The sequence below is a fragment of the Poecilia latipinna genome, unplaced genomic scaffold (assembly GCF_001443285.1).
Source record: "Poecilia latipinna isolate Pla-1442-1.1 unplaced genomic scaffold, P_latipinna-1.0 Scaffold995, whole genome shotgun sequence".
NCBI classification, from domain to species: domain Eukaryota; kingdom Metazoa; phylum Chordata; class Actinopteri; order Cyprinodontiformes; family Poeciliidae; genus Poecilia; species Poecilia latipinna.
In genome coordinates, this window is record NW_015113611.1 from 40,947 (window position 1) to 67,836 (window position 26,890).

General features: G+C 38.1%; 1 protein-coding gene and 1 long non-coding RNA gene across 2 annotated transcripts in view; one reads left to right on the forward strand and one right to left on the reverse strand.

Annotated features, from left to right (window-relative positions):
- Positions 1 to 22,820, reverse strand: part of LOC106958552 (uncharacterized) — a 23,940-nt gene extending 1,120 nt beyond the window's left edge. The window contains exons 1-2 of the long non-coding RNA XR_001427176.1: positions 22,810 to 22,820; positions 9,492 to 9,499 (exon numbers count right to left, since the gene is read on the reverse strand). This is a non-coding gene — a long non-coding RNA (uncharacterized LOC106958552). The remainder of the gene's footprint in view (positions 1 to 9,491; positions 9,500 to 22,809) is intronic.
- Positions 2,799 to 26,890, forward strand: edaradd (EDAR-associated death domain). The gene is made up of 6 exons (XM_015050504.1): positions 2,799 to 3,039; positions 18,795 to 18,862; positions 19,235 to 19,277; positions 21,172 to 21,245; positions 24,434 to 24,482; positions 25,966 to 26,890. The coding sequence occupies exons 1-6, from the start codon at positions 3,006 to 3,008 to the stop codon at positions 26,352 to 26,354; spliced, it is 657 nt and encodes a 218-aa protein (XP_014905990.1). The 5' UTR covers positions 2,799 to 3,005; the 3' UTR covers positions 26,355 to 26,890.

A 26,890-nucleotide genomic window follows, 5' to 3' on the forward strand; every position in this document is an offset into this window, starting at 1 on the left:
TCTATCTATCTATCTATCTATCTATCTATCTATCTATCTATCTATCTATCTATCTATCTCATAAAAAAATATTCAAATTGTCTATGTAGATGTGTGGCTTATAAATGTGAGATAAATAAAAAACTTTTGCATTGTACTCAGAAAAGTCATGTTGATTTCTCTGTAGCACTGAGCTAATGTAGAATAAGAAAATAAAATTAAAAAAATAAGGAAGAATATTGTGCTTCCTTGACCATCCAACAGGGGTCCCTAGAGTAATTTTCTTTGCTTTTTGCCTCTTTATGTGCATTGGTCCCGCCAGCGTTTAAACTTGTGAAGTGATTGTAACTTTTGAGTCACAGTTGTTTCAAGTGGAGTATTTATCAAGTTCTTCAAGGGTTCTGAAAAGCTGTGCTTTGACCTTTGAACTTTCATATGCCACTGCTGTCTCTAAACTCCTAGATGAGTTGCTGTCTCTCCTGGGAAGGATCAACGATTGACATGTTTTCCCCATTTGTGCATGAAGGCTGTCACTTTTGGTACGCTGAATTCCCAGAATTAGACTTAGACCTATAATTTCTGTAACCCTTCTTAGAGTGGTATATGTCGGTGACTTTGGTTGCATCAGGGGACGGTGTCCGGGAGCTGCTGGATTGGATGAGAAGAGGAAGAGCCCAAAGGAGATTCATGGACTTAGTTGAAGAAATGGTTTGTGTAACAGCTGAGACATGTGACATGGAGGCAGTTAATCCACTGTGGCGACCCCTGAAGGGTGCAGCGAAAAGAAGAAGTTATGTTTTAACTTAGAGCCAGGTTGGTTTGGATGCATCTTATTCCTTAATAAGCAAATGCATCATTTGAAGATTGCAAATTTTTATTTGATGCTTTAAAGTGTGACATGGAAAGCCAAAAGAAATCTGTAAAGGAGCAGATACTTTGCTAGGAACACTGACACACTTATATCCTATTTGTATTTTCTTGTACATTTGTTGCTAAGATAACTCCCAGGCACACAGTATCAATTGAATCTCCCCCCCCAAAAAAGACTGGAAATGTAATTCACTGGCCACAGCTGTCATCTGTCACCTGTCATCGACCGCAGTGCTTCGGAGAGGAGAGAAATCGACAATGCTCTGGCAGCTCTGTGCAAATAATGTCATGTCATATTTTTCATTTTTAAAGGTAACAGAAAACTCAAAGAGGAGGATTCTTTTGGACTCTAATTTGAAGAGCTTAAACTTTTCCTCCACTGAAACACAGCAATGCATCCCGGAGAGGTTCAGCAGCAGCACACACATAGAAACGAGCACAGCCAAATACAGAAAGGCCCTTGAGGAAAAGTTACTGGAGAGAGCAGCGACCTGAGACTGGGAGGGCAGTTCAGCTTTCAGCATTGAAATGAGTAAAAGGAAACAAAGCCCCTAACTGCTCAGAGATATTCTGTAATAAACAGGACTCTTACTTTTATTTTTGTAAAAAAAAAAAAATCTGAATGATAAAAATCAGCAGGATTTACCTTTTTCTGACTAGGACTTACTAGTCTATTGAAGGAGACACATTCATAAGTATTTTTTGTAAAATTAGTTTGAAAAGGAACAACTCAAAACAGAATAAGTTTTGAGTTCTCCTGCAGACAACTAAAAAATGTATCTCCCTGTCTATGCATTTCTATATTTAGGGGTTTTGTTTTGGTGCTTCAGAGGAGGCCAATTTTCCTAAACACATTATCATTTTATTTGGTGGTGCCAATTTTTAAGCTGTGCATGTTTATGATACCAAAGATTGTACAATTCCCCCGTAGAACAGCACACAGTAATTGCATTTAAGGTTTTCATTTTAATATTCATATTTATTAATGCTTTTGTGAAACTAGCACTGGAAAAAAAGCAAAAGCTCCAATTTGAAGCAGTTTTTGCAAACCTCATCAATTTGAGTTTATTATTACAATAAATCACAAGTGCTATTATTATGGTTATTGTTTTTTTCCATGCCGATTTAACTAATATTCTCCAATATTGTTGATATTTGTTTTGTGTTTGCGTTTTGTTAGACTCCAGACGAGTATTGATTCTAAGCCTTGTTCTGCTGGAGGATTCCTCTCTACTTTCGCCTCGAGCTTTCCCAGTGTGAAGCAGGGCAATCTGCTGGTTCTTCTTAGAAAGGCAGCTGTTACAACCTGCCATCTTATGATCTCCTGAAACTGATCCCATCATATATAATTTGATGACTATACTGTCGGTAATCGGATTTGAATAGGACTGTGTTTGATTGAATCGGATGAATTTGGACTGCATTGCAAATGATTGGATCCCATCTGGACCGATACCGTCCTGTGCTGAATTTAATTGAACTCTTTTTGACTGTAATTATAGTCCTACTTCTGTAAGATTTAAGATTGACTTTGAGCTGCCTATAGCGCTTTGCATCGGATTGTGAATCAATCAGTGATGAAATCATTTATTGGTTCGAGCAACCCTTTGATTAAAATTTTTGGTTGTGTCCGTCCATTTATATTTTCAGAGATTTTAATATTTTCTTTGCTACGATTACGTTTGTTAGTTGTTTCTTATTATGATATCGTTACAAATCTGCAACTGTGACCGGATGCAGGAAATTAAAAAGAGCATAAAGAGTAGTTTAATTCATCTCTACCTGCTCATTAATCTGATGTGCTTTGAAGAAATTAAGTGTGCAACGTCTGCTATCTTTTACCTGAAAGGTAGGTAAAAGATAGCAGACGTTCCGTTAATCGTCGTGGTTAACGGAACACCTGGGCGCGAACCTTCACGGGGGGCGAGTATTAAAATGACGAGGGGTACGTGAAGGCAGCATTAATTGCGGTAACCTGTCTCCACAGAGGCGTCTCACCTCATTCCGGAGAGACGCCGCCGCTCGGCTGGCTCGGCTGCTTCCTCTGAGTTTCCAGTGAAGAATATCGGAGTGTTTTTTTTGAGGCATCATTCTGAGACAAGAGTTTCACTCCAGCTTCAGTTATTTCTCTGCTTGAAGACCTCTTAGTCTTAAAGATGAGCAGTTTAATGGCGTGTAAGGAGCCGTTTGGTGAGTACCCGGCTTTGTTCATGTCACTTTATGCAGTCTGTTGCTTGCGAAGAGTTTTATATTGTATTTTTTAAGTAATAGTGACCCTTATCAGCACAAAACTCTCCGCACATATATATGTTGCTCATTATTTCCATCTTCTTAAAGCTGTGTATCAAGCGATGCATTTTAGTTCAATTTACTACAGTCACAATATTTATGCTCGTTTCTGTTGTTTTCGTTTTGTTTTTTTGTTTGTTTTTTTACCACCCTGACAAACTGTTAATACTTATTAGTTATCATTTTTGTGAAATGTGGTCGGAAGCCAGCAGATTTGGAAGTAAATGAGCGGGCAGGGTTTGACTCACTCCAACCAAGAAAGTTTCCAGTTTGAATAAATTTCCTCCTTCAGAAAGTGGGAAAACCCACTGACCTTTGTCCAGGTATTACTGCTATCAGATTAGATGTCTGCTGAAGCTGTTCCCTCCCTGTGACCTTCTTGCATCCTGCTGAGTGGAAACGGATCTACGCAGTTTAACCACACACCAGTGATGCGGTGTCCAGCCACACAGGAGGATGAACAGACTCAGCAGAATGAGTTGTCATCCTGTAGGCGACCACACACACTATTACTTCCTGTTTTATTAGCTCATGCGGAAGGACTAGGGTGGTATCATCTGCACACTGACCCCTATTTTTTATATATATATAATATACTGCTAAAAAAAAATAAAGGGAACATTTCACTTTAATTTTGTGTGTGGCTCCAAATCCAGGCCTCCATTGGTTAATAAATTTGATTTCCATTGATGATTTTTGTGTGATTTTATTGTCAGCACATTCAAATTTGTACAGAACAAAGTATTCAATGAGAATATTTCATTCATTCAGATCTAGGATGTGTTATTTGAGTGTTCCCTTTATTTTTTTGAGCAGTGTATATATATTGACTACAGTTAAGAAGAGCTCCCCTTTTCTGTTCATTTGTATGATACATTTTTTGTCAGCTCATTTCAGCAGGACTTAATGCCTCTCATTTTAAGTTGTTACTAATTGAAGCAGTACTAAAATTTATTTTACATTGCGAATCAATTTATTTATAGAACACTACATAAGTCATCTTAAGGCATTTTGAAAAAACGAGAAAGCCAGTTCAAGTCATTCATGCAGACAAAGTCCAAATAAAGTGCATGCAATTCAAAACAATTCAGAGAGTTACCAAACAACACAGTCAAATTCAGTTTATTATTCAGATCAGTTAATTAGTTTTCTGTCTTAAGACCCTGGAGATTCCACTGAGCCATTGACTTGCATCACTCACTCCTTATGGATCAACATGTTGTGACATTTTGTCGTTGACTTTACAGCAGGCCTTCATACTGAGCATGCATGTAATGATAACGGAAAGAAAAACTTTCCTTTTAACAGGAAGAAACCTCCAGCAGAACCTGGCTCGGGGTGAGCCTACATCAGCCCTGGGGATTTATGGTGACAAAGCAGGCACACAAAAAAACACATAAGTTGTGATCCAAGAGTACTTTCTATTTTGAAGAAATGTAAAAAGCTGACAGTTATTACTTCTTTAGTGGCTTCATCTACGAGAGAAACAAAGTTAAACGGAAAAAGCTCTGAGCTGGTTTCCAACATTGTAGGATCAAGGAGAGTACATACCATTAGTCACAGTGAAACCTTCTGTCTAAGAAAGAGATGAGGTTAATCACTGAAAAGTAGGGCAAAGTACGTCATTGAACGTTAGATTCTGCATCAGCTGATGTCTCGCTCTGGGAGGGTGTCACAACTAAGCAGGACATCAAACTAGGCATGAGCGCTATACATTTATTCAGCCTACGATGGAGATCTGTAGTCTACTGGTTAACTATGGTAATGCTTGTTGATGACGTAACTGGCTGGCATCAAAACAGAGCAAGTGGGAAGCACCATGGCTGAAGGTCAATGGAAGACTTTGTTGCAAAAATGTAAATTTTAAGACCCGGCAGTCTTGGTGTGATGCTCAGGAGGAGCACGGAAAATGTCATTATTAGACAACGACTAAGCACCATGGGGAGGGGTGACGGTCTGACAGTCTTTCCAGAAACCACATAAAAAAAACCTTGGACAGGGTAAAAAACTTGTGTGGTTTTAATGGCTCTGTGTCTTACGACCATGGGAGGGTCAAACAGTGAAACCAGGAGCAGAAAAAAGTCATCTGCAGTTCGTGGAACAGAGAAAATACAAGCATTATGCTTTACCACCCTAAAACGAAGCATGTGCTTTAATTCCAGCAATGCCAAGCAAGCACAACTCTCTACAAGTTCCAGTAACAATACTGAGAAGAAAAGGCAGGATTTCACACAGACATCCATTACATTAAAGTTATTGTTTTCTATATGGAGATACATTTTTCATATAAATATGTCTGCTGGGAATTATATTTGGGAATTAGTTTAGTTCATACAAACTGATTATTGTTGCTGCTGCTGCTGCTGCTGCTGCTGTTGTTGTTGGTGGTGGTGGTTGTAGATTTTTATTTTTATAAACGCATTTGGAAAAAAATCAATTGTGTGTTCTACCAACATCACATTGGTGTAATAAATTGTAGAAAAATCCCTAAAAGTAGAACTCCAGGCTGTTTAATAGTGAAAGTAAGCTAATTTTGTACATTGTGAAGGGATGGTGACTGAACATCTGTGTAGCCTTAAGAAAACTACTAATCAATGAGGCTAACCAAAGAAAAGGCTGCAATTTATTAGAGAGCATGACAATTAAACTCCAGTGCAATGGAAGGAGGTCATGTGATCTGATGAATCTGGATTCCAGAGTGATGGGCATGTCAGGGTAAGAAGAGGGGCTGATGAAATGATGTAGCCGTCATGTCTAATGTCTACTGTAAGAGTAGGTGGGGGCAGCACCATGATCTGGGGTTGCTGCAGTTGATCAGGTTCAGTAGCATTGGGTCATTGAGGCCAGTTGACTACCTAAATAAGTGTGACCAGGTGATGCTATCAATGGATTTCTTCCTTCTCTGATGGAATGAGGATATTCCAGGATTCATCAGGGCTCAGATTGAGTGCATGGTTCAGGGTTCATCAGACATCAGCTTCATCACAGAGTTCAGACCTTAACCCCATTGAGAATCTTTGCGGTGTTCAGTGGAAGGGTCGGAGGTCGGACTCTCCCATTAACATTACAAAAGCTTGGGGAAAAAAACCCAAATCCAATATAATGGAGGGAAATGAATCTTGTGACTTAGATCTATATTCATGTCCCAATGAGCAATTAATATTACAAGTCTCAATAAAAACACAACAAAAAAAAACACACACACACCATATCAATGTCTCGTGCCAAAAGAACAAAAAGACAAATCAAATAAACAGACGTGATTGCGCCCAACTCCAGGGTCAATTACTCATTCATGGGTGGAGGTAATGATATACATCATGATACAATTTGTATAAAACTTGCAATAGAGTTAAAACTCGTCTTACACTCAGTTTTGTGCATGTTAGTTTGTAATGTTTAACTGTGTTTTTAATGATAGGCAGCAGCTTAATCTCAATGATGACTCCCTGGTTAAATCAAACATAAGTAAATAAATTAAATATATTTTCTATATATAAACACAGCAACTTTAATGTAATGGATGTCTGTGTGGAATCCTGCCTTTCCTTCCCAGTTTTGTGACTGGAACTTGTAGTGAGCTGCACATGCTTTGTTTCAAGGTGGTAAAACAAAGTGCTTGTATTTCTCATCTTCCACACACTTTGCAAATATTTATTTTTTTGCTCCTGGCCTGACGGTTTAACCCTTTTTCGGTCTTAAGAGACGGAGTCATTTAGACCTCACAAGTTTTTTACCATGTGCGAGGTCTCACTGAGCCTATGTGCGCTTTTACAAGGTTTTCTTTTAGTTGTTTCGGAAAGACCATCAGACCGTCACCCCTCCTGACTGTGACATTTGCCGTGCTCCTCCTGAGCATCATGATAAGACTGCTGGAGGTCTGATAGATGGGTTCCATTGGACCCAGCCTGCTTTACCGTGTGCTCGCACTGATCCTGCATGCACTTTTATCCCTAGTTTCCTTGCTGTCTGACCATGACATCGGCCGCGCTTCTTCTGAGCGTTGCTCTAAGACCACAGGAGGTTAAACCTGAACCAGGTCCAGATAATTTACATTTTGCACGTCTTTTTAATGAGCACTTCCTTTGCACTTTCAGCTATGCTGCTTTCCACTTCTTCTGTTCTGATGCATGCCGTCATCAACAAGCATTGCCACTGTTGCCAGATAGACTACACCTCTATCATAAGCCAAATTTCTATTGTTTCTGTGGTATTCTGTTTATATCTAGCAATCCTACTTTTTACCTGCTTGCTTGCGAGAAACGGTACAAATTAAAATCTTTCTTTATATTGTGTATTTGTGTCAAAGCCAGATAATTGTCTGAAAGTCACTTGTACTATTTTCAGTTATCTGCATAAACTCTAACGAGGTTTATATTTATCAGCTGCTGTCTTCTCTTAAAAAAAAAAAAAAAAACCAACAATTTCCTGCCCTGTGCTCTACCAGTATACCACAGAGGCTGATTACCTCCTGTTGGTTCAGGCATTGCCAACTTTGTTTTCCTGCCCATCGTCACCTGAGCAACTTACGGTCTTGTGTTTGAAGTCGGATGATCACCATAATCACCATGTTCTTAATCATACTTCAGGTTAGCAGGTGTTTCAGGTGCAGTCCAATGTGATCCAAGCATGAACAGCAGCTCCTTCAACAATTACTGTATTAAGTCTACAAGAGGACATGTATGTGTTTTTTTAACACCTATTTTTGTATGAAAGCTGAGTGAAACCACACCTGCACCGACATGTCAGTTAGAACTCAGTGATGCTTTCACACCTTGCAGCTCTGTCTGTGGAATCATGGAGAGAGTCAACTCACACCTCTGTAGATGATAATCTGAGCATTTTGTAAACTTCTTTTTTCTTTTTTTCTTTTTTTTTGTTGATGTAACTTGTAGCTGAGGGGTCATGGTAGCAAATATTTTCAGACCACCCATCTAGCGTATGGTGACAAATAACGCCCACTGCAGAGAATGACTGCCTGCAATTCAACACACAGGTTAAAAACCATCTGTAAGTGAACTTACAGGTCAGACGGGGGTTCAAGCACCATTATTATGGCTTATTTGAACTAAACAAGCCCTACATTTTCTCTGTGCTTGTAATAAAACCTCAAATTTCTTCACAAAGCAGTGCCCCAGCATTTTGGATTGGTCTGTTTTGGTTCCAATTTTTTTTTCATCCGTTTCCAAAAAAATAGATTTGATATCTTTAATTTGGAAAACATCCTTCACACATATGTAGAAAGTGTCTCTAAAGCCACAAGAGGCTTGGTGTTTATCAGTTTTATACGCCATTATAGGCGGCAATTGCTAGCAAACTGGTACACAGGGTCATTGGTTGGAGAAAGAACCAAGGTCCTATTTGGGCCAGTATGGAGCTTGTTGGCTGTCCAATTACATTATTGAGTTCGTGTACACTAGTAGACTGACAGCCCCAAATTGTAAAACCTGTTGGCAAACATTTTCTGGAAATTGGGTTCCAACTAAGAACATTTCTGTTTCAAAAAGATAGGCGCGTTTCCCTTGTGGTTAACAGTCAGCTTTCTTGACACAAACTAACAAAAAGTTCAAGGTTTAACTTAAAATGTTCTAATCTTAAGGGTTTGCTTACTAGCTTAGTTTGTCATTAATAGTTTAGTTTATGCCATTAAAATAAATACAAAAAGCATTCACATCTATAATATAGTAAATTACGTCACATTTGCTCCAGATCCTTGTGTAAAGGCAGTATATCAATTTTATTTTATTTTTTATTTTTTAATCAAGATTCAATTCCCATTTCTGGGGGAACTAAAACTAATTTGCAATGATATAAGACATTAACATTGAAATGCCCAAGGATTTCTGGCACCCTAGGGTGTTTTCAAACCAGTTAGTTTGGTAGACTTGGTTCCATTGGGGACCAAAATTGCCACATTTGTTAAATTTTCAGCTGTTATAGTTCTCTTTCACACTGCACTGTCAAACCAAACCCTATGAAAAACTTGTTCACCCGCTCACCTGTGGGGGTGCTGCACCAAGATTCACTGCAGGAAACGAGATGAAAACCTCAGAAGAAGACACTGAGCGCAACTTATTTTTTCACGAAATTTAAACAAATATGAACTGGTGTTAGATTTCAGTGGCTGTGGCTCAGGTTCAGCTATCTTTAGCAACTCTTTTGTCTTCCAGTTCACTCAAGTCCTTGGAAATGCCGCTTGTGATAAAGTCACACAAAATGCATACGTTCCTCGTTTGTGGATTAAATAAACATAAACAGGACAAAAATAACAAGTACAATGCACCTCTGTATTGTTTATCTTCTCTGTTTCAATTGATTGATTAGGCTATTATAAATATTGGTTTAGGTTTAACCATACATGCTACGGCATATTTTTATGTCAGTTCAGCCTGTGCAATAGCTTTTTTTTAACATCACTGTTGTCAGTGGCATGGAAATTATTTTGTTAGTTCAATACGGCTTTTTATTCATCTTTTAAAACAATTTTCCTTTATTTTGTACAGTTGGATGTAAAAATTCTTATTTAGTTGACAAAAATGACTGGTTATCGTCATTCAGCCATATACATTCTGATTCTCTGTAGAGTCAGTTTCAGGTTGATGTGATTACTTATATTTATCTTGATTTCTATTATGGAAGTCTTAAGCACTTTTTTTTTTCTTAAGGGTCGGTGTTCAGTTCTGTGAAAAAACATCAGTAAAGGAAGGAGGAACACAGTTTGGTTGATTTTGGGTATTTGAGGAAAAGGGAAACTAAGACTAATACCAAGACAGGACAGAGAGCTGTGCCACCAGCAGCTGATTCAACATGTCTAAAATATAAAGTGTCAGACAGTCATCACAGAAGATTGTGATAAAAACCTCATCTCAGAATGTATAATAAATCATTAATATAACATACCACACCCTGTTTCACTGCTCTAGTTAAGTTACCTGTAATGATCATGGACATTGTCCAAGTTCTAATAAGCCACTGAAATTCAATTTTGGCTACTAATATTTATATGTGGCTTATTCAAATTAGCAATGGCGGCCAATTCCTTTTGAATCAGGGATAGATTTTGGCAACTATACCAAACTCTTCCCATTTGATGCTGGCAAAATCACAAACCTTTCTAAAATATTTTTGTGTTTTAATTCTTCATTAACTTTTGGAAAATTATATAAGTGGCTTACAAATGTCATTCATGTGAATGTGTGAGATATTATTGTGACACTGTTTCACTATGTTTGCCCACCACTTTGAAAATTGATCATAAACTCAACATCTCACTTTCGATCTGTGTAGTGCAACGGCAGGTGTCCTTTACAACCAGCCAAAATGTGCTGAAACAGAGGATTTGATCACCCCGCCCCAGCCTGTTGTCTTCTGATCCAACATGATTCAGACTGTGTTTCCATTGAAATGGTACAAATTGGAGTTTCATCCATCCATCCTTTAAACATGCTTATTCTCATATTGGTGCCAGAGGGGGCTGTCTCCACCGGTCATCAATCGAGAGACAAGATACACCCTGGACAGGTGGCCAGACCTGGTATTACAAAAGTAAATTTTCTTAATGGAAACACTGCAATTTAAAAAAGAAGAAAAAAAAAAACTAAAAAATGTGTTTTGATGAGGTTTTTGTACTATCATATTGTATTGAAACTGGTGTGTTTCACAAAACTTCAAAGTCACATTGCATGAGTCACTCCAGATTATAAACAGCAGCAAAGCGCTTAATTCCTTTTGCGATGGGCAGCTGACTTCATCTCACAGCTTCGCTCAGTTCATCAGAAGTTGAGTCATTTGAAAGTGTGAATCCATAGCTCTTCTGTAAAACCACTGACTAGTTTCCCCAAAACACCTGCCAGCGTCTCTGTTGGCTTCTGGATGATGAGTGCTAGTGCCACTGCTGAAGTCTGAATATAATCAGGGATTTATTGCATGAGCAAACTTGTTCACATGTGATTTTCATTGCATTTCTTATTTAATCAAAACACTTTTAATTGCAAAATTAAGTTGTTTTTTTTGTTTTGTTTTGCTTTTTACATTAGAAGAACATCAACAAACTGTTGCTCACATTTCTATTTTAAACACGGTTACTGTAAGAAAGCTACATTGTGCATTTTACAAAACCAGAGTTTAGTGGAACGATTCAGGAAGAAACTTCCAGCAGAACCAGGTTCAGATCAAAACATGCTGAGGATTATGCATGTGTACTTCTTGCACGTATTACAAACATTGAAAGTGTTTAGACGCAACCATGAAGACTGTGGCAGAGCTTAGCTAGGGGAAACATTGATGCTCATTTTGCATAACGTTCAGGTTAATGCTGCTGTTATAAGCCACTCCCCTTTTTTCCATTAACCTGCTGCATGTTCTGAAAGCACACACAACCCACAATCAGAATGAGTCAGTGAAACACAGGAGGGCTTACAGATGTGTTTTTATTGTGGGACCACGAAGTGAAAGGGGCTACAACCAAAGGAATCCATGTTATTCTTGGTTTCTTACACCAGATATGCAACAGGATTTGGATTTTGAATGAAATGAAACTGTTTTGAGCATTTTGGCAAAAAACTTTCTGCCTGCAACCCAAAACAGTGGAGCGAAGTGTCTGATGAAACTTGTGCTGCTCAACCAAAGTGTCAGATTGGATGAATGAGTGCAGGTCTTTGATTTTCATGTCTCTGCAGGCCTCGCGCTACCACACCTTACAACCATCGCTCTGATTAAAAGCATCAAGCCACTTCAAAACACCACTTACCATTTTTAATTCCTCCTTAGGAACATATTTGACAAATTGCATGTATTTACAAGTTTCGGTTTCTTAGCTCTCGGAAAATAAAGAATGACTAAAGAAAGTCTTTTAAAATGCTTTCAGGAAATATCCATCTAAAGCCTCGGTATTACCAGCCGACCGCCTTGCAGATGGGAGAAACAAGTAGAGCTGCAGGGTGTTGACAAGTACCTTCTTGCTTTTTTTGCTTTGAATTTTTTTTTTTTATGTATGTGATCTATTTTGATCAGGTGACATGTGACTAAAGAGATAGTATAAACATAAACACACTGACTGTTAGAGGCACACTGCTCACTGACTTTGTGGAAGTGGTGTGTGTGTGTGTGTGTGTGTGTGTGTGTGTGTGTGTGTGTGTGTGTGTGTGTGTGTGTGTGTGTGTGTGTGTGTGTTTATAGCTCCTTTCAGTCTAGACACTGCCGTGGTCTGGGTCAGGTATTGGCATGCCATTCACCTCCATTCATGTGTGGAAACAACCACATGTCAAGCAAGGGCCCACTTGGCTGCTCTTTCATAGCAGACTTGGGTGGTCAAAACAGTGAAAAGCTGGGTTCACCTGCATGGAATTACGGCCCTGAGCAATGAATTATGATGTGGTTTATATTTCATCTCTTGAACTGTATCCAAAGCGTGCAGGTACATGCTCTCGCATTCCCAGTAAAGCTGAACAATGCTCCACTGATCTTGGCTACAACATACATTTGATAACTAGGTGCCTTAAACTAAAAGAAAAGCAATGGCATGTAAGCCCGGCCAAAGTAAGTTTAGTTTGAGCTATTGAATTGAAGTTTTGGGATAGATTAGGACTGTTTTTTTGTTGTTGTTGTTTGTTCTCTTCTGAGCTTTGAAACCTGACTCTTCAAATGTCATGCAGTTGATTTTTAAAAATATGTATATTTCAAGGATTTCAGGTTGCAAGTGTTGTTGAATATATTCGTACAAATGAGTCAAACATCAAGAGAAGACAACTACAGTGGAGGAAATAAGTATTTGATCCCCCCACTGATTTTGAAAGTTTTGTACTCAGTCTATGATTTTTCTGGTAGCTTCATGTAAGAGGTGGGATATCAAAAGAGAATCTAGAAAATTAAATGATATTTAAATACAAAATTATTTCATTTCGTTAAGGGAAATAAATATTTGATCACCTGACAACCATGACTAATGTTGACTCCCACAGAGACACCCTGATCTCAGTGATGTTGTTACCTGCATGAGAAACATTGATCCTTATATGAAAGGCCACCTGCTAACAAACTCAGTGACACTCCAACATCTCCATCATGGGCACGACTAAAGACTTGTCTAAAGTTGTCTTTCCTGACCTCAGTCCCACAGAAAATCTATGAAGAGAGCTAAAGCTTTGCACTTCCAAAAGAATGCCTAAAAACCTTAAGGATTTGGAGATGACCTGCAGAGAAGAGTGAGCCAAAATGACTCCTAAAGGGTGTGCACACTTTGTTCAAAAAACTACAGGAAACATCTGACTGCTGTGCTTGAAAACAAGGGTTTGCCACCAAGTATTAAATTATCTTTTACTTGGGTGCCAAATACTTATTTCCTTCAATGGAATTCAAATTCACTTTAATTTCTCATTTCATGTCATTTTCTCAGTTTTTCTTTTGATATTCTATGCCAAAAGAATATCAGTAGATATTCTTTTAATATCTTTATTTCAACAAAAGAAGAATGTCATAAAATTATGGTCTTTTTAAAGTCGGTGGGGGATCAAATACTTATTTCCTTCACGGTACATAGTGAAACAAGTTAATCAAAGACGGACTTTATTTATATAGATGGGCTGGCCAAACCTTATGTCATATGAACGGTTTTACATGGTGGTTATGGTGATGCAAAGTCTTTGCGGCTCTCTGAGGATGTATAGTTGTACTATACATACACATACCTGTCAAGACTCCCGTTTTGGCCGGGAAAGTACCAAACTTTACTCCTCCGTCTTGGCGTGCTCCCATATTAGTATTTTCCTGTAAATTTTCTGTTTTACAGTAATTATGCTGCTCTGTCAATAGTCACCTCTCACTCATTTAGCAGTAGTCTGTAGTCTTACAATTGCTTCCTATCTGCTCTAAAACCTTCAACGCTCCGACGGCAATATTCTCAAGTCCACAACTTTTCTGCAGATTAACGTGAACTACAGCTTAGTTTCTCTTTTGTCTTCAACCAACCAGCATCTTCTTTGGTGGAACACGTTTATTTTTAAGCTGCTGAACGTCCATTCAAATTCAATTTGACTGCAACAAATCTGAATTGTAAAAATCTAAGTTGTTGCTGTGTGACATGGTAACGGCTTCATATCTGAACAGCAGATACGATATTTCATAGTAATATGTCCCAAATGACACTATTAGTTCTTGACAGCTCTGCTATCACATCTTGTTTTACATCTCTGTCTGGCCGTATGGTTGGATAGCCTCTCCGTGAATTTAAGTCGCCACAAAAATATTTACTGAAGACCTGAGTGGGCATTGTGTTTTCCACTGGTGTATAAGTTCAATCGTCATCAACTACCAACTGCATTCTCATCTGCCCTGACCTTATTTTGTTCATGGATTTTTGTGCATATCTCTTGATTTCAGAAGCAGAACGAAATACAACTACCACAAGCTAAAAAGAAACGTTAAAATTATGTCTTTACACAAGTATTTTATGAGCAAGCGTAGCTGATTTGATGGATCTTAATTATACAACACATAACATCTGAAACCTGTGACCTTCTCTCAGCAGGTTAGGACTTGTTGTATGGTGTTCTACCTAATCAAACTTCTTCACATGCTGTGGAGGAGGATGAATTTCATTTAATTAGCTTCCATTTGCCGTAAGGCTACTCTTTCTTCTCGATACACAGGTGTGGATCCTAAAGGGAGGGCTACGCAAAGATCAGAAAATGCTTCCAAATTCATTCATTTCCTCCTCGCAATGTCAACAGTGTTGAGTATATGCATTAGGTTTTGATTTTGCGACATGTATTACAGTCAATCAATAAATTTTATTTATGGAACACCCAGCAGCTCAAAGCGCATTACAGAATAATAAAGAATTGACCCACAAGATAAAAACAAACGGTATCCTCCCCTCTCCAATGTGTGGAAAAACACAATTGTGTGGAAAGTGCACAGAATGTATTCCACAGAATCATAAGATATTAAAGCAATCATGCTATGATGACTGGATTGGAAAGTAATACTTTTGTGGCCTGAAGCAATGACTTAAGTGTGAATTAGTTGTTGAATGTGCTACTCTGGTTTTGAGTAAATTTACAGGCATCCCTGCTTTCACAGCATCTCGCCGTAGTTTGTCAAAGACGGCCTTTAGTAGTGGGGATGTGCATCATTTGAATATTTAGACGAAGTGCATCAGAATTTACGTATGCAATTGTTTTAATTGTCTCTTAAGCACCTGTTGCGAGCATGAAGGGTGATGTTTCTTTATGAGTTTATCGTAACGTTCTGGATGCATCGTCTGCTTTGTCACAAAGAGCCCAGACTGCACGATGTTGTTCAGGGAGCTGCTTCGCAAATCCAGCTGAACAGGGACAGGTGACAAATTTTAATGTCAAGCTAATCTTGCTTTGGACCAACTGATTCTAATTGGCTGAAGGGATTTCCTCTTTCCACCAAAGATCACTTAAGCAAAATACGTCATGATGCAGAGAAATCTATATACAGATTTTTCACTTCCTACTTGCATGCTGTATTTTCCTTTAAGATATTAAAATACCAGTAAAATGTACACAGAAGGGATGTATTCTTTTTAAATAAGTTAAAACAAGTAAGCCTGTGGCTAATTTGAGCAATCTTTGAATAAGGCACAGGTCAAGAAGTACAATAAAGAACAATGTGTGCTGTTAAAAAAAAACCCCATAAAAACATTAAAACAGTTGTGTACAGGATTGCTTTTTTACTTGCACATTTCAAGATGCAGTCGGTTTGTTTCTTTCTGGAGATGACAATAGTGAAAGTCCTGTGGAAGCAAACAGCATCATTATAAACATTTCCTAGTAGTGTGGGTTTGTCTAAAGAGGATGTGACCGTGGGGATTTACCTTTCTTTTTCTGGCAGTCACTTCCTGACTGGCGGTCACTTCCTGACATATCTGCCATTAACAAATGTTACCAAATTTAGAAATCAACAGCAAGTGTGATTAATACATTTTAATTTGATTACCAGTAGGTGGCAAAAGCATTTTCTTGCATACAAGAAGGTTGAACAGGTGATGCAACATTACTCCATACATGAATTATTTAGATGCTTTGTAATTAAGACATTGTGATTTGACAGATTTCTATTTGGGAGCAAAATGTTACACAGTAAACTTTTTTTTTTACATTCGGAGAGCAGTTCTTATTGACTGAATCAATAAATCCACATGCAATTTTTTATTATTATAATGTACAACAGTTTCTGCAAATTGGAGAGGTGTAGAAGAATAAAGGAGCAGAGTGTGGAGAATTTCAGTTTTTCTTCTGGTGGATAACTACAGAAACGGAATGAATTAAGCCAGTCTAACTATAAACTTTATCAAAAAGGAAAGTTTTAAGCCTAGTATTAAAACTAGTCTTAAAGGGACAAGGAGCTGGTTCCACAGGAGAGGAGCCTGATAACTGAAGGATCTGCCTCCCATTCTGCTCCTGACCTGCCGATTCCAATTTTGGCCAATATCAGTTTTTTTTTTTTATTATTTATTTTTGTCTGAAAAGTTGCTAAATATAGCAGCAAGTCGCTAATTTGGAAACAGCAAAGTGAATGTTGTTAACGGTGCACATGCAGATAACTGGTGAGCGGATCTGCCAATCAGGGACAGTGGTTGAATATCAGACCTTTGTGTTTTAGTCTCTAAAGAGCATCAGTGTGGTCTCGTCTTGTACTTTAAATTTCCACAAGCAGTCATGATTTTTGATCTGCTGAAAGAACGTTTAGTACATGAGTTCACTGCTCTGCAATCAACCACTTGATGACTCATCTAAAACTATGGAGATGTTTTAAAATGATTGCTGCATCTTGTTAATCTTTCCATCAGGACCTGTGTATTTCTTAGTTTTTGGAAAAAATCAGTAATCATTCCAGCATTCAAAACAGGAAGTCAGGACTTTGTGGAACTATGGCCCGTTAATAATTTCATCAGGCTTATCTCAAGGATGTGAAAATGTAGTAGCATAAGTGATAGTATTTAGGACCCAGATATCTCCTCCACCTCCTGCAGGTTTGGTTCAGATCAGGTAGTTTCACTGAAAACTGATCCCTGGATCATATTATTTGTTTCAAACTGATCAGAAACTACATACCAAGTCAGGCAGCAGAGCAATGCATGCATTCTATGATTTTCTCTCAAATCATATTGCATGACAGCGTGGACACAGGCCTCTCCTACTGTTACCAAATGCATAAAAGCATAGACAGACAGAGTTGCAAACTCTGTCTGTCTATGCCATCTGATTTTAAGACCAAAACTGACATTAAGATATTTATTTTCAGGCTTAGGAATTGGCTAAAAACGAACCAGAACTGCAATCATTTATTGTGGTTGTTCTGAGTAAGTAGTCTGAAGACATTGTTTGATATCTCTTTAAATGAAAAGTTAAGATTAACAGTAAAAAAAAACTAAAAAAAAACGAATCAGTATTTTATTGTTTTTACCGTTAATCTTCACTTTTCAATGAAATGAAGTGTAAGGGCTGTCTGGGAGCAGCTATTGGGAATTAGCCACGGCTGTAAACACTGTGATGGAGGCATTAGATCGTTTTGATCTGCTTATTGTATCTGCACCTGTCAAATAAACAATAAAATAAAAATAAATTGTGTAATTTTGCTTCAGACTGTCATCAGCTCCTAACAGATATGTCCATGTCATGAACCCTTGTAGTCAAAACTTTAGCTTAAAAACACCTGCAGATACTGGAATTGCATGAATATGTAGCAGTCTATATTGTATCACTTTAGCTGATCTGACTGGTGTTCAGCTTGTTCTTTTTTTTTTTTTTCCTCTGTCTGTAGCTGGACAGCTGAAGGTAGGAAACATTTGATAACTTAATCCTAATTGAAGGTTTCTGTTCAAATGAGCTTTTTCTTGCTCAATGAGGGTAACTCAAGAAAGGCCAAGGCTGCTCTTTATTTTGGAGCTCTTTGGATACAATGACTTACAGTGATGTAGAGTGATGAAGGCCCACATTGCCCCTTCCAGGTATTTTCTGCTGATGAAAAGGCTCCTTTGTGCTTCTCTCCCAATACCTGCCCAAATGTCGCTGGTAAAATTCCTCTTAAGGACCAAGGTTACCTGTTTTTTTTTTTTTTTTTGTTTGTTTTTTTGTTTTGTTTTTTTTTTTAGTAATTTTTATGATGAATATTTTTCTTTTTCTTTTTTTAAATCCAGGAAATTTTTATATTCGCCTTTTAGATTAAATCCACCCTCACAGGTTGTACACATGTACGATGTCAGTGCTTTTACAATGTAAGAAAGCAGCATGGAACAAAACGGTATGTCATTCAAAAAGGTGCTTTTCGATCATCTGGAATGGAAATGAGACGCCTCTCGGTTTTTGAAAATTCCCCAGGGTTTTTTTTTTTTTTTTTTTGCTTTGGATCTCTTACATTTCTGCTGAAGTCCAAGGCACTTGGTGGATTAAACAAACGAGGTCTGCTGACGTGTGTACAGCAACTCCCACTGTTCATCTTGCCAATAATTGTTGTTTAGTTCTGCTGCCTTCAGAACTACATTAAGCACACATCATGCATGGTCCTCCACTGCAGGAAGTGGTTTTCCTGTGTTTTGAGCAAGTAATGCTTTGACATTTCGTAGAAAATTATTGAAATGACTAGAGATTAAATGAACATGCTTCTTTTCTTTCTTTTTTTTGTCTTAGTTGTTCCAGACAGAGGCATTTCTGAACCTGTTGAGGACACGGACACCACCAGCTTTGTGGCAGAGTTTGTAAGGAGTATTTTTTATTTTTTTATTTTTTTATTTTCTCATCTCTTCCTGCCATCAGTAAACCATGCCACTGTTGCAACTTGCTCCCTGTCCAGTTTGTTTTTGTGATGATTATACATTGTTCTCAATTGGAAAGCTTTGCAAAGTCTTGCAGTAATCTGCTAAGAAATGTACCAGAACTGAACACACTGTGCTGCGACTGCCAGTGCCAGAGGGCTCATCGCAGAGCAAGTCATGGCAGGCTGCTCTGCGTCTCTGCATACAAGAGAGTCATTTTGTTCGGCCTTGGCAGAAGCAGAGCTTCTCTTCCTTAATTAGTCTCGGCTTTGTTCAGATGTAATGTGGTCGTGTTTGTCCTTGTCTCTCCTGCAGTCCTTGGAGGCCAATTATCCTGTCCAAGTCACAGATCCCCACGGTAATAAATGCTCTTACAAATTTGGTGTGTTATGCTGAGCATGTGTAGACAGTTTTAGTCAGGAATATAATGTGCTGCACCAAAAACCCTAAAGAGTCATTCAATAAATTAAAATATTACTGACGGTTTATTTCAAGAACGTCATGACCAAGTGACACACATCAAGTGGATTAATTACACTTAGGTGGAAATGTGAAAGCCTTTGTTTTTGTTAATCGATGATTTTCCACTCACAGGTAATGAAGACATCACATTTAAAATTAGGATTTTACATCAGATCAATAAAAAATCGATTTTTAAAAACAGACATGTGGACTTAAGGAAGCATATGTTTAATACCTCCTTAAATGTTATTTTCAAAAGGTCCATTTAATCCAACAAAAGGGCCTCAAATGATTACATAATCTAATGTATTAAATCTGACTGTAAGGAGTTACAAAGCAAAAAAAAAAAAAAGTTTTGGAAATGGGTAGTTGGCAGTAAAATTTGTTGCACCAAAAAGCCTACTTAGTAAATCCAGCTGACCTCTAGATGAGGGCCATCTAATTCTCAGTTAAATGATTTTTTTCCCCACATCATTAAAAATAATGTTTATTAACAATTTATTTGTCTTTCTACATATTTGAGAAGTGAATATAAAGCAGATGCTACACTTTCAATCAACATGGCAGAATGTAAAAAAAAAAAAAAGTTTAAAAAAGAAGAAAAAAAAGAGCCCTCGTGTCCGCCTACCTCCAAAATCCCGTCTGTCAGTCATAGACACATTTAGAGATGAAGTGTATGTTCTGCAAATCCAAAGTGGGTTCCCTACAATAACCAACGGCCAGAGTGTTCCCTGTTTGGAGAATTAGATGACATTTCACATGGAGGGTGTTAAGGTTTTATTGCTTCTCAAAGTTAAAACAACTCAAAAGTTTCATGTTGCATTTGCAAAGGTGCAGACATTGTATTTTATAATGGAAAAATGTTCTACATTTGCTTTCACCCTCTTACTACCCTCATCTCAACATTTTTAACTGATTCAACCCTTCCTCTGTATGATGTTTTTTTTTTTTTGTCCATTTCTTTGTTCAAAACGGAAAGGAAAAAAAAATGGGTTCAAGAGTGAACATTTCACCCTCGTGTTCATGCATGTAATGAAAATCTATCTTTTGCATAAACGTATTAGCCCAGTCCCCCAGCTGGACCCACAGCCTCAAACGTGTCATGCATAACAACAGCAGGAGCTGATCATGTCACATGGAGATGCTGCAGCTCCACATTAGGGATTCTCAAAACATTTCTGAAAATCATTCCATGTGGACACAAATGATTCTGAAAATGACAACCTATCTTTAAAAAAACAAAATCATTCCCATGTGGGCAGAGCCTCAATGCAGACAAGATTTGCAAAAAATTACCATTTTTTGACCTTGACACTGTTATTGCAAAGTCAAAAACCAACAGTAATACCCACAGAAGCTCTTCTGTAAGATACTGACTGTTCTTGAGAAGCTCACAGAACCCCACTTGAGCTAAAGCTTATGTGCAGGATCTATTAGGGTAAATAAAACTCAGACATTAGAAGAATGAGACTTGACATTTAATGCTGGGTGGTTTGATATTGGTGGTAAAAAAATCTCTGCCAAAAGGTTCCAGATAAAATTCTCTTAAGCCTAAATTTTTGTCTCCCAATCAATCAATCAAAACATGTATGTGAGATGCTATTTAAGATCCACAATCTGCCAGAATAGAAATTACAAACTGAAAAAGAGATTCTAAATAGAGCCTCGAAGGTAAAGTAAAAACATTCTCTGTTGTTAGACAGTTTTAGAAGTGGCCACGGTTTACATGTCTCTCTTCTAATACGAGGAAAACATCTAATCCTGTGTATCCTGTAATATTTGCCTGGCAGATGCTGTGACACTACATCTTAGCTCCATGGCCTCTGGGTACCTGCACCCCTCCTCTCAAGACAAGATCAGACAGGTCAGTTGGACCATGGTGTTCTTTTTCCAAGCTGTATTTGCCTTAATTTGCTAGGACAGCATCATGTTACCATTTGAAATATTATCTTTAGGTTACAGTCAATTTGCACTGGGGTTTGGCACGCAAAAAGAGCACATTGTAAAAAACCTCAATTATTCAAAAGGCATAAGGACAGATACAGGAAAAGAAGAACTAACCGAATGTCCCAAGGAAAAAATGTGCAAAACTGCTGTTGTACTAGAAAAAAGGTTGTCATGAAAGGAATTTCAGGAATCATATAACCAGCAAACTGAGTGCTGTTTTAAGTTCTAAGTTTGAGAGGGTGCAAGAAAAAACTTTGCTTCGGCCGTGAGATTAAAAAGTGCAGCGGTGCCTTGTTCATGTTGAGAGAGTTCTCAGTGCTGTTCGACTAGCTGGCTTAGCAAAAATAAAAATCTATATAAAGCACCATGCAGTGTCAGTATGATCACTTAACCACAACGAAACACAATCAACCAGCCTGTCAAATGCTGGGAGGTCTTAGTCTGAACCCATGTTCAGAGGTCAGAAGGTCATTCTTATCCCAAAATCACTAATGGTGAAGATGAAGGTGGGAAAATCATGGTGCTGGGATTTTTTTTTTTTCAGCTAAAATAGTGGAATATTGTGAAAAAGATTTAATATTTTCTGTCACTCATTTCATAAAATTTAACTCGTATAGACTCATTACACATGGAGTAAAAATATTTTTGTAATTTTGAGGATAATGGCTTATGCATAACGAAAATCCAAATTTCACAGTCTCAGAGATTTTGACTATTACATAAGATCAATAAAAAAAAAAGAATATTTCAAAAAGAAATGTTAATCTTCTGAAAAGAAGGTTCATTTCAGAGCTCTGACGGGTTTAAAGGTCAGGGGAGCTTGCTTTGCCAATCAGGCTCAGTTCCACCATGGTCACTGCAGCAGCTGCTGCTCTTTCGGAGTTTGGGTCGGAACCAAGTTCTGCTGGAAAATCAAGTTTGTCAGCAGAGGGAAGCATGAAATTCTCTAAAATGTGCTGGACGATCTGCTGAGTCGACTAGACTTCATAAAAGTGGACCAGAACCAGCAGATGACATGGCAGCTCAAACTGTCACTGTAGAAACGTCACTCTGGACCTGGTATAGAACCCACAGGTTAGCTTTACTGTTCTCTGCTGGACCACACACAGGATGAATGAGAACAACAGAACCATCATCATCTTCAGAACAATTGTAATCACAATGTTAAGGCTGGACATGTTGCTAAGAGCCAGTAGTTAATGCTGCTTGAACTGAACCATTTTTATCATTAGATTCACAAACTAACATGCTTCATTCAAACTTGCATGATTTTATTAACCAAATTATTTGATGAGTTATTGTTTGTAGTGTATTTTTAAAGATAAAAACGACAGTAAAATACAAGTAATTTTTTTTTTTTTTCAATTTTTGAGAAAAATCTGCAATAAACTCCTAATTATGTATTAATGCAAAAAAGTGCAGAGATTTGTTGATTTTGTGTGAACGTCCACAATAATTCTCAAGAAACTGGAAAAACTGACATAATTTGGCAGTAAACGGATAAAAACTGCATTAATTTGACTGATTAAAATAATATTTAAGCACACTTAGTGTTTAGTCTAGGATCTAGAGGGCCACATAAAAAGCTACGGCGGGCCAGATTTGGCCCACAAGCCTCGAGTTTGACACATGCAGTTTAAATGAAAACTATCTTTCTCATTTATATGCATATAAGTGTATTTTGCTGTTGTGATATTCTTATTTACTTCATAATGAGAACATCTGACTGTGGTTTTGAACCAAGGAATCTACAAGCGTGACCATCTTTTTTTATCACGTTGAACCGTCAATATTTAGACAAGTTCGGATTGTTGGTGTTTAGTTCCCCCCCCCCCACCCCCTAAAGAACACTCCTACCACACCTTCCTCTTTAGGTCTGAGAACGATGCGCAGCGTTTAATTCCTCTTTAATCTGTGCTGTGAGCAAACAGGTTGTGGTTTTGTTTCGCTGCGCAGCTGCAAGCTCCTCTAATAACAGAGCAGCCGCTCTGAGGATAGAAAGACGGCTTCCATCAGCCTGTGGTATGCAACTTTCTCAAAGGGAGCTTTGATGGTAAGACGCTTTTAGAAGAAGAAGAAGAAGAAGAAGTCATCAGCTGAAAGTGGGGAAGAAAATCTGACCGTTCACAAATGTGTATTGATGAAATATCGACCCCGGGGACATGGAAGCAGAACCTTGATGTGCTAAAAATGCACTGCTGGGTTTCTGTTTTAACACGTTTCACTGTAGGAGCATCCAGGTAGCGTCTGTAACATGAAACATGAAACAATAGATGTACAGCTCTGAATGTTGTCACTTAGACGTAACCACACTTAATTTATCCTAAGACTCTGCATTTTTGATTTCTGATTTTTCATCATGAGGGATTATAGATAATAGTTTTAAATAACTGTTTACGTGCACCTAAATAATGCTAAAAGGCTTTGTGATTAGTCCCCCTGTCAGATAGCGCCATCTAAAAAGAACAATGTATAGGAGCAGAGGAAGAAACGTCATTCAGGCAACTTTCAAAGTGGAGGAGGCGTCGGCGTTGTGGTGTTACACGTCATTCACATCAGATAAAATCTTGTCAACACTGTTTCACACAAATCATGTTTTACATTAAGATGCATCATATGTACAGTTCCTATTAAATGTATACAGTCCCCTGGATGTTTTATGATTTTTGTGGCTTTTTCAAATCAATCAACAAAAAAAAGAACTGATTTCTGTGAAATGACAGTTAAATACAAATATTTGACAACAATAAGTGATTTATACACTATATATATATATATATATATATATATATATATATATAATATTACATTAGTTGAAATGGGTTAATTTAGAATTGGATGAAACGGCTGGTAATATCTGCTGAACACACTAGTGCAGGATTTCTCTTAATGGATTCAAAGAGATAATTATCACCCTGTAATTATCTTGTACAAATCATGTTATTATCCAAAATAACTACCTCTTTTTCAGGGAGAAGTGAATTCAGCTTTTTGTTTCTTTTATATAATTATTTCCACCTTTTGTTCTTGCCAGGTGTGTAAGATCCCTGCATAGGTAGAAATGACTATATGAATAAATGTAACCTGTATATTCTGTGCTTGTAGCCAGTTGAAGATGTGGAGGACTGCACTTGCCCAACATCTACTTCACCAGGTACAGTTTGTTCAATTCAGTTCAGTTTGTTTTTTTCGCACCAATTCACATGTCATTTTAAGCCACTTTACACAAAATATCAGTCTTACACCGCTTCATATTGACCCTAGTTATTACATCATACTGTCAAGTTTGGTTCGGTATCCACACCGGCTAAAAAGCTTAACAGTTTTTAGGGTTGGAAAAGTAAAGTGAAGTAAAAAGTTAACGATAACAGTAGCTCCATCAGAGGCTTCATGTGGAAGAGAAACACAGAAACACAGATAAACTGTGTGTGGGTTTTGCAGTCTACACTTTGAAAGAGAGCACAGGAAGTTAGTAAGACCTCAACCAGTGACTGTAAGATAGACACTTAAACACTGAAAGAAAGGATCAACTAATTCATCCATAGCAGGAGAGAGTTAAGTCGGACCCTAACAACTAAAGGATCTGTTTCCCATTCTACTTTTAGAACCTCTTGGAATCACCAGTGTACCTACAGTCTGAGAGCAACGTGCTCTGTTTGACACACACAAAACATCATGTGCCATATGTAATTATTGCAGAATCATTTAAGCATGAAAACTGCAATTTTTGTCTCAAGTGTTTATTTCAAAATGCTACCTGGAATGACAACTTCCATAATCTGGATGTTAATCTCTCAGTTTATTCTAAAATCTCTCCAACGAGCACACAGAAAAACGAATGGAAACCCTCCATTATCTATTATAAATTTGTATTTTCTATGATTTAATGACATATTTAATCAATTAGCCGTAATAAATAAATTGTTTTGACATTTAAACCAGTAGCTAACTTTCACAAAAGCTCCTCTTTTCCCCTACTGCACACCTCGGTCAGAAACAACCAATCAGAGCCAGGACGAGGGTCTTAGCGCTGTCAATCATGCTCATGTACATGCTGCTCACAGCCTCCCCCTCCTTCACCACACCAGAGCCTGCCGTGATACCTCAGGCTAGTTAGCATGGCCACCGATGACCCTGGATAAAGTTTTCCTGTCACAAGAAGCTGCTACTCTGCCATTAGACTCGAAACAGCTGCAGCAACCTGGCAGTGTTGAGCAGTTCGTACACTCACAAGAAATGTTTTCTTGTTTCTGTTATTTTAATGCAATCCAGAGGAAAATACATCAGACTTTAAGATAAGCATCTACTTTTGTGGAGGCATCCCCATTATTAGTAATCATTTATTTGCAGCTGCTGCTCCTTACAGTAATGCCAATGGAAACTGGCTGCTTGAACTGATTTTAGTGAATGAATTTAAAACTACAATTTAAATATGTCTTGCTGATTTTCTGAAGTTGTACTTAAATGATCTAAAGAGGACCAGGAAATTTTGTTGGGGTTTTTTCTCTTATGACTCATTTTTTTGGCAGTAATGATGAATGAAATGATTCCTATATTAGTTAGTGTGATGTTGGAGACAGGCTGGGTTCCACATAGTCTCTGAAGTTAGCTCCTCTTTTTTTCCCTTTTGTGCTCAGACTGTCCCAAACAACTGCAGATTCTCGCCAGCCCTTGTGAAAAATGCTGCTGCCCGGCGCCCCCACCCAAGATCAGCGACCTCATGAACGACAAAGACCTACTGGACTCGCTGCGGCTGAAGCTGGACCCAAACCACTGCACCATCAAAAACTGGAAGAACTTTGCGAGCCGCTGGGGAATGAGCTATGACGAACTCACCCTGCTGGAGCATCGGACCCAGGGCTCCTTGTCTCACAGCCCCACCCAGGAGTTCCTGTTGCGCTACAACCAGAAGACGGTCACCGAGCTCACCGAACTGTGCCGCATCTATCAGCGCATCGACGTGCTGCGGCTGCTGCAAAGCTGGATAGAAAAGGACTGGCCGTCACGTTGGCAGCAGACTCACTAATAAGTTGAAGAATATATATTTATCTGTTTGTTTCCTCTCCCAGGGTGTACATGTTTTGGATTTCTTCTCTTTTATATTTTTTGGATCCAAGCTACAGGTGTGTTTTGCTTTTGTTTTTTTTGTTTAGGCAAATACTTAGAAAACGAACCTTTGAAAAGAAAACAGGTAATGAACAGAAAAAGGAAGAAGAGTGTCAGTCTTCTGGTCAGTAACGCTGATTACAATAAATACGTGACTGAAACGTGGAACACAGATGTATAGGTAACAGAATGATTCATATCCTTCAGCTCTCCACCTGTGATGTCAGTGCTTTTGTAGAGCTGTCTGACGGTTCACATCTCTTCCAATATAAAGTCAGAACAAACACATGATGCATCTCCTCAAAAGTGCTGTTGTGTAGTTGAAGACAACAATAAATGAGATGTTGTGTTCACTTGATTTGTATCACAGCACTTGCTTTAACCATAACGCAGCCAATTCACTTAATTTCAAAAATACTGTTTGTGTCCCAAAGAGAAACTAAATGTTGCCGTTAC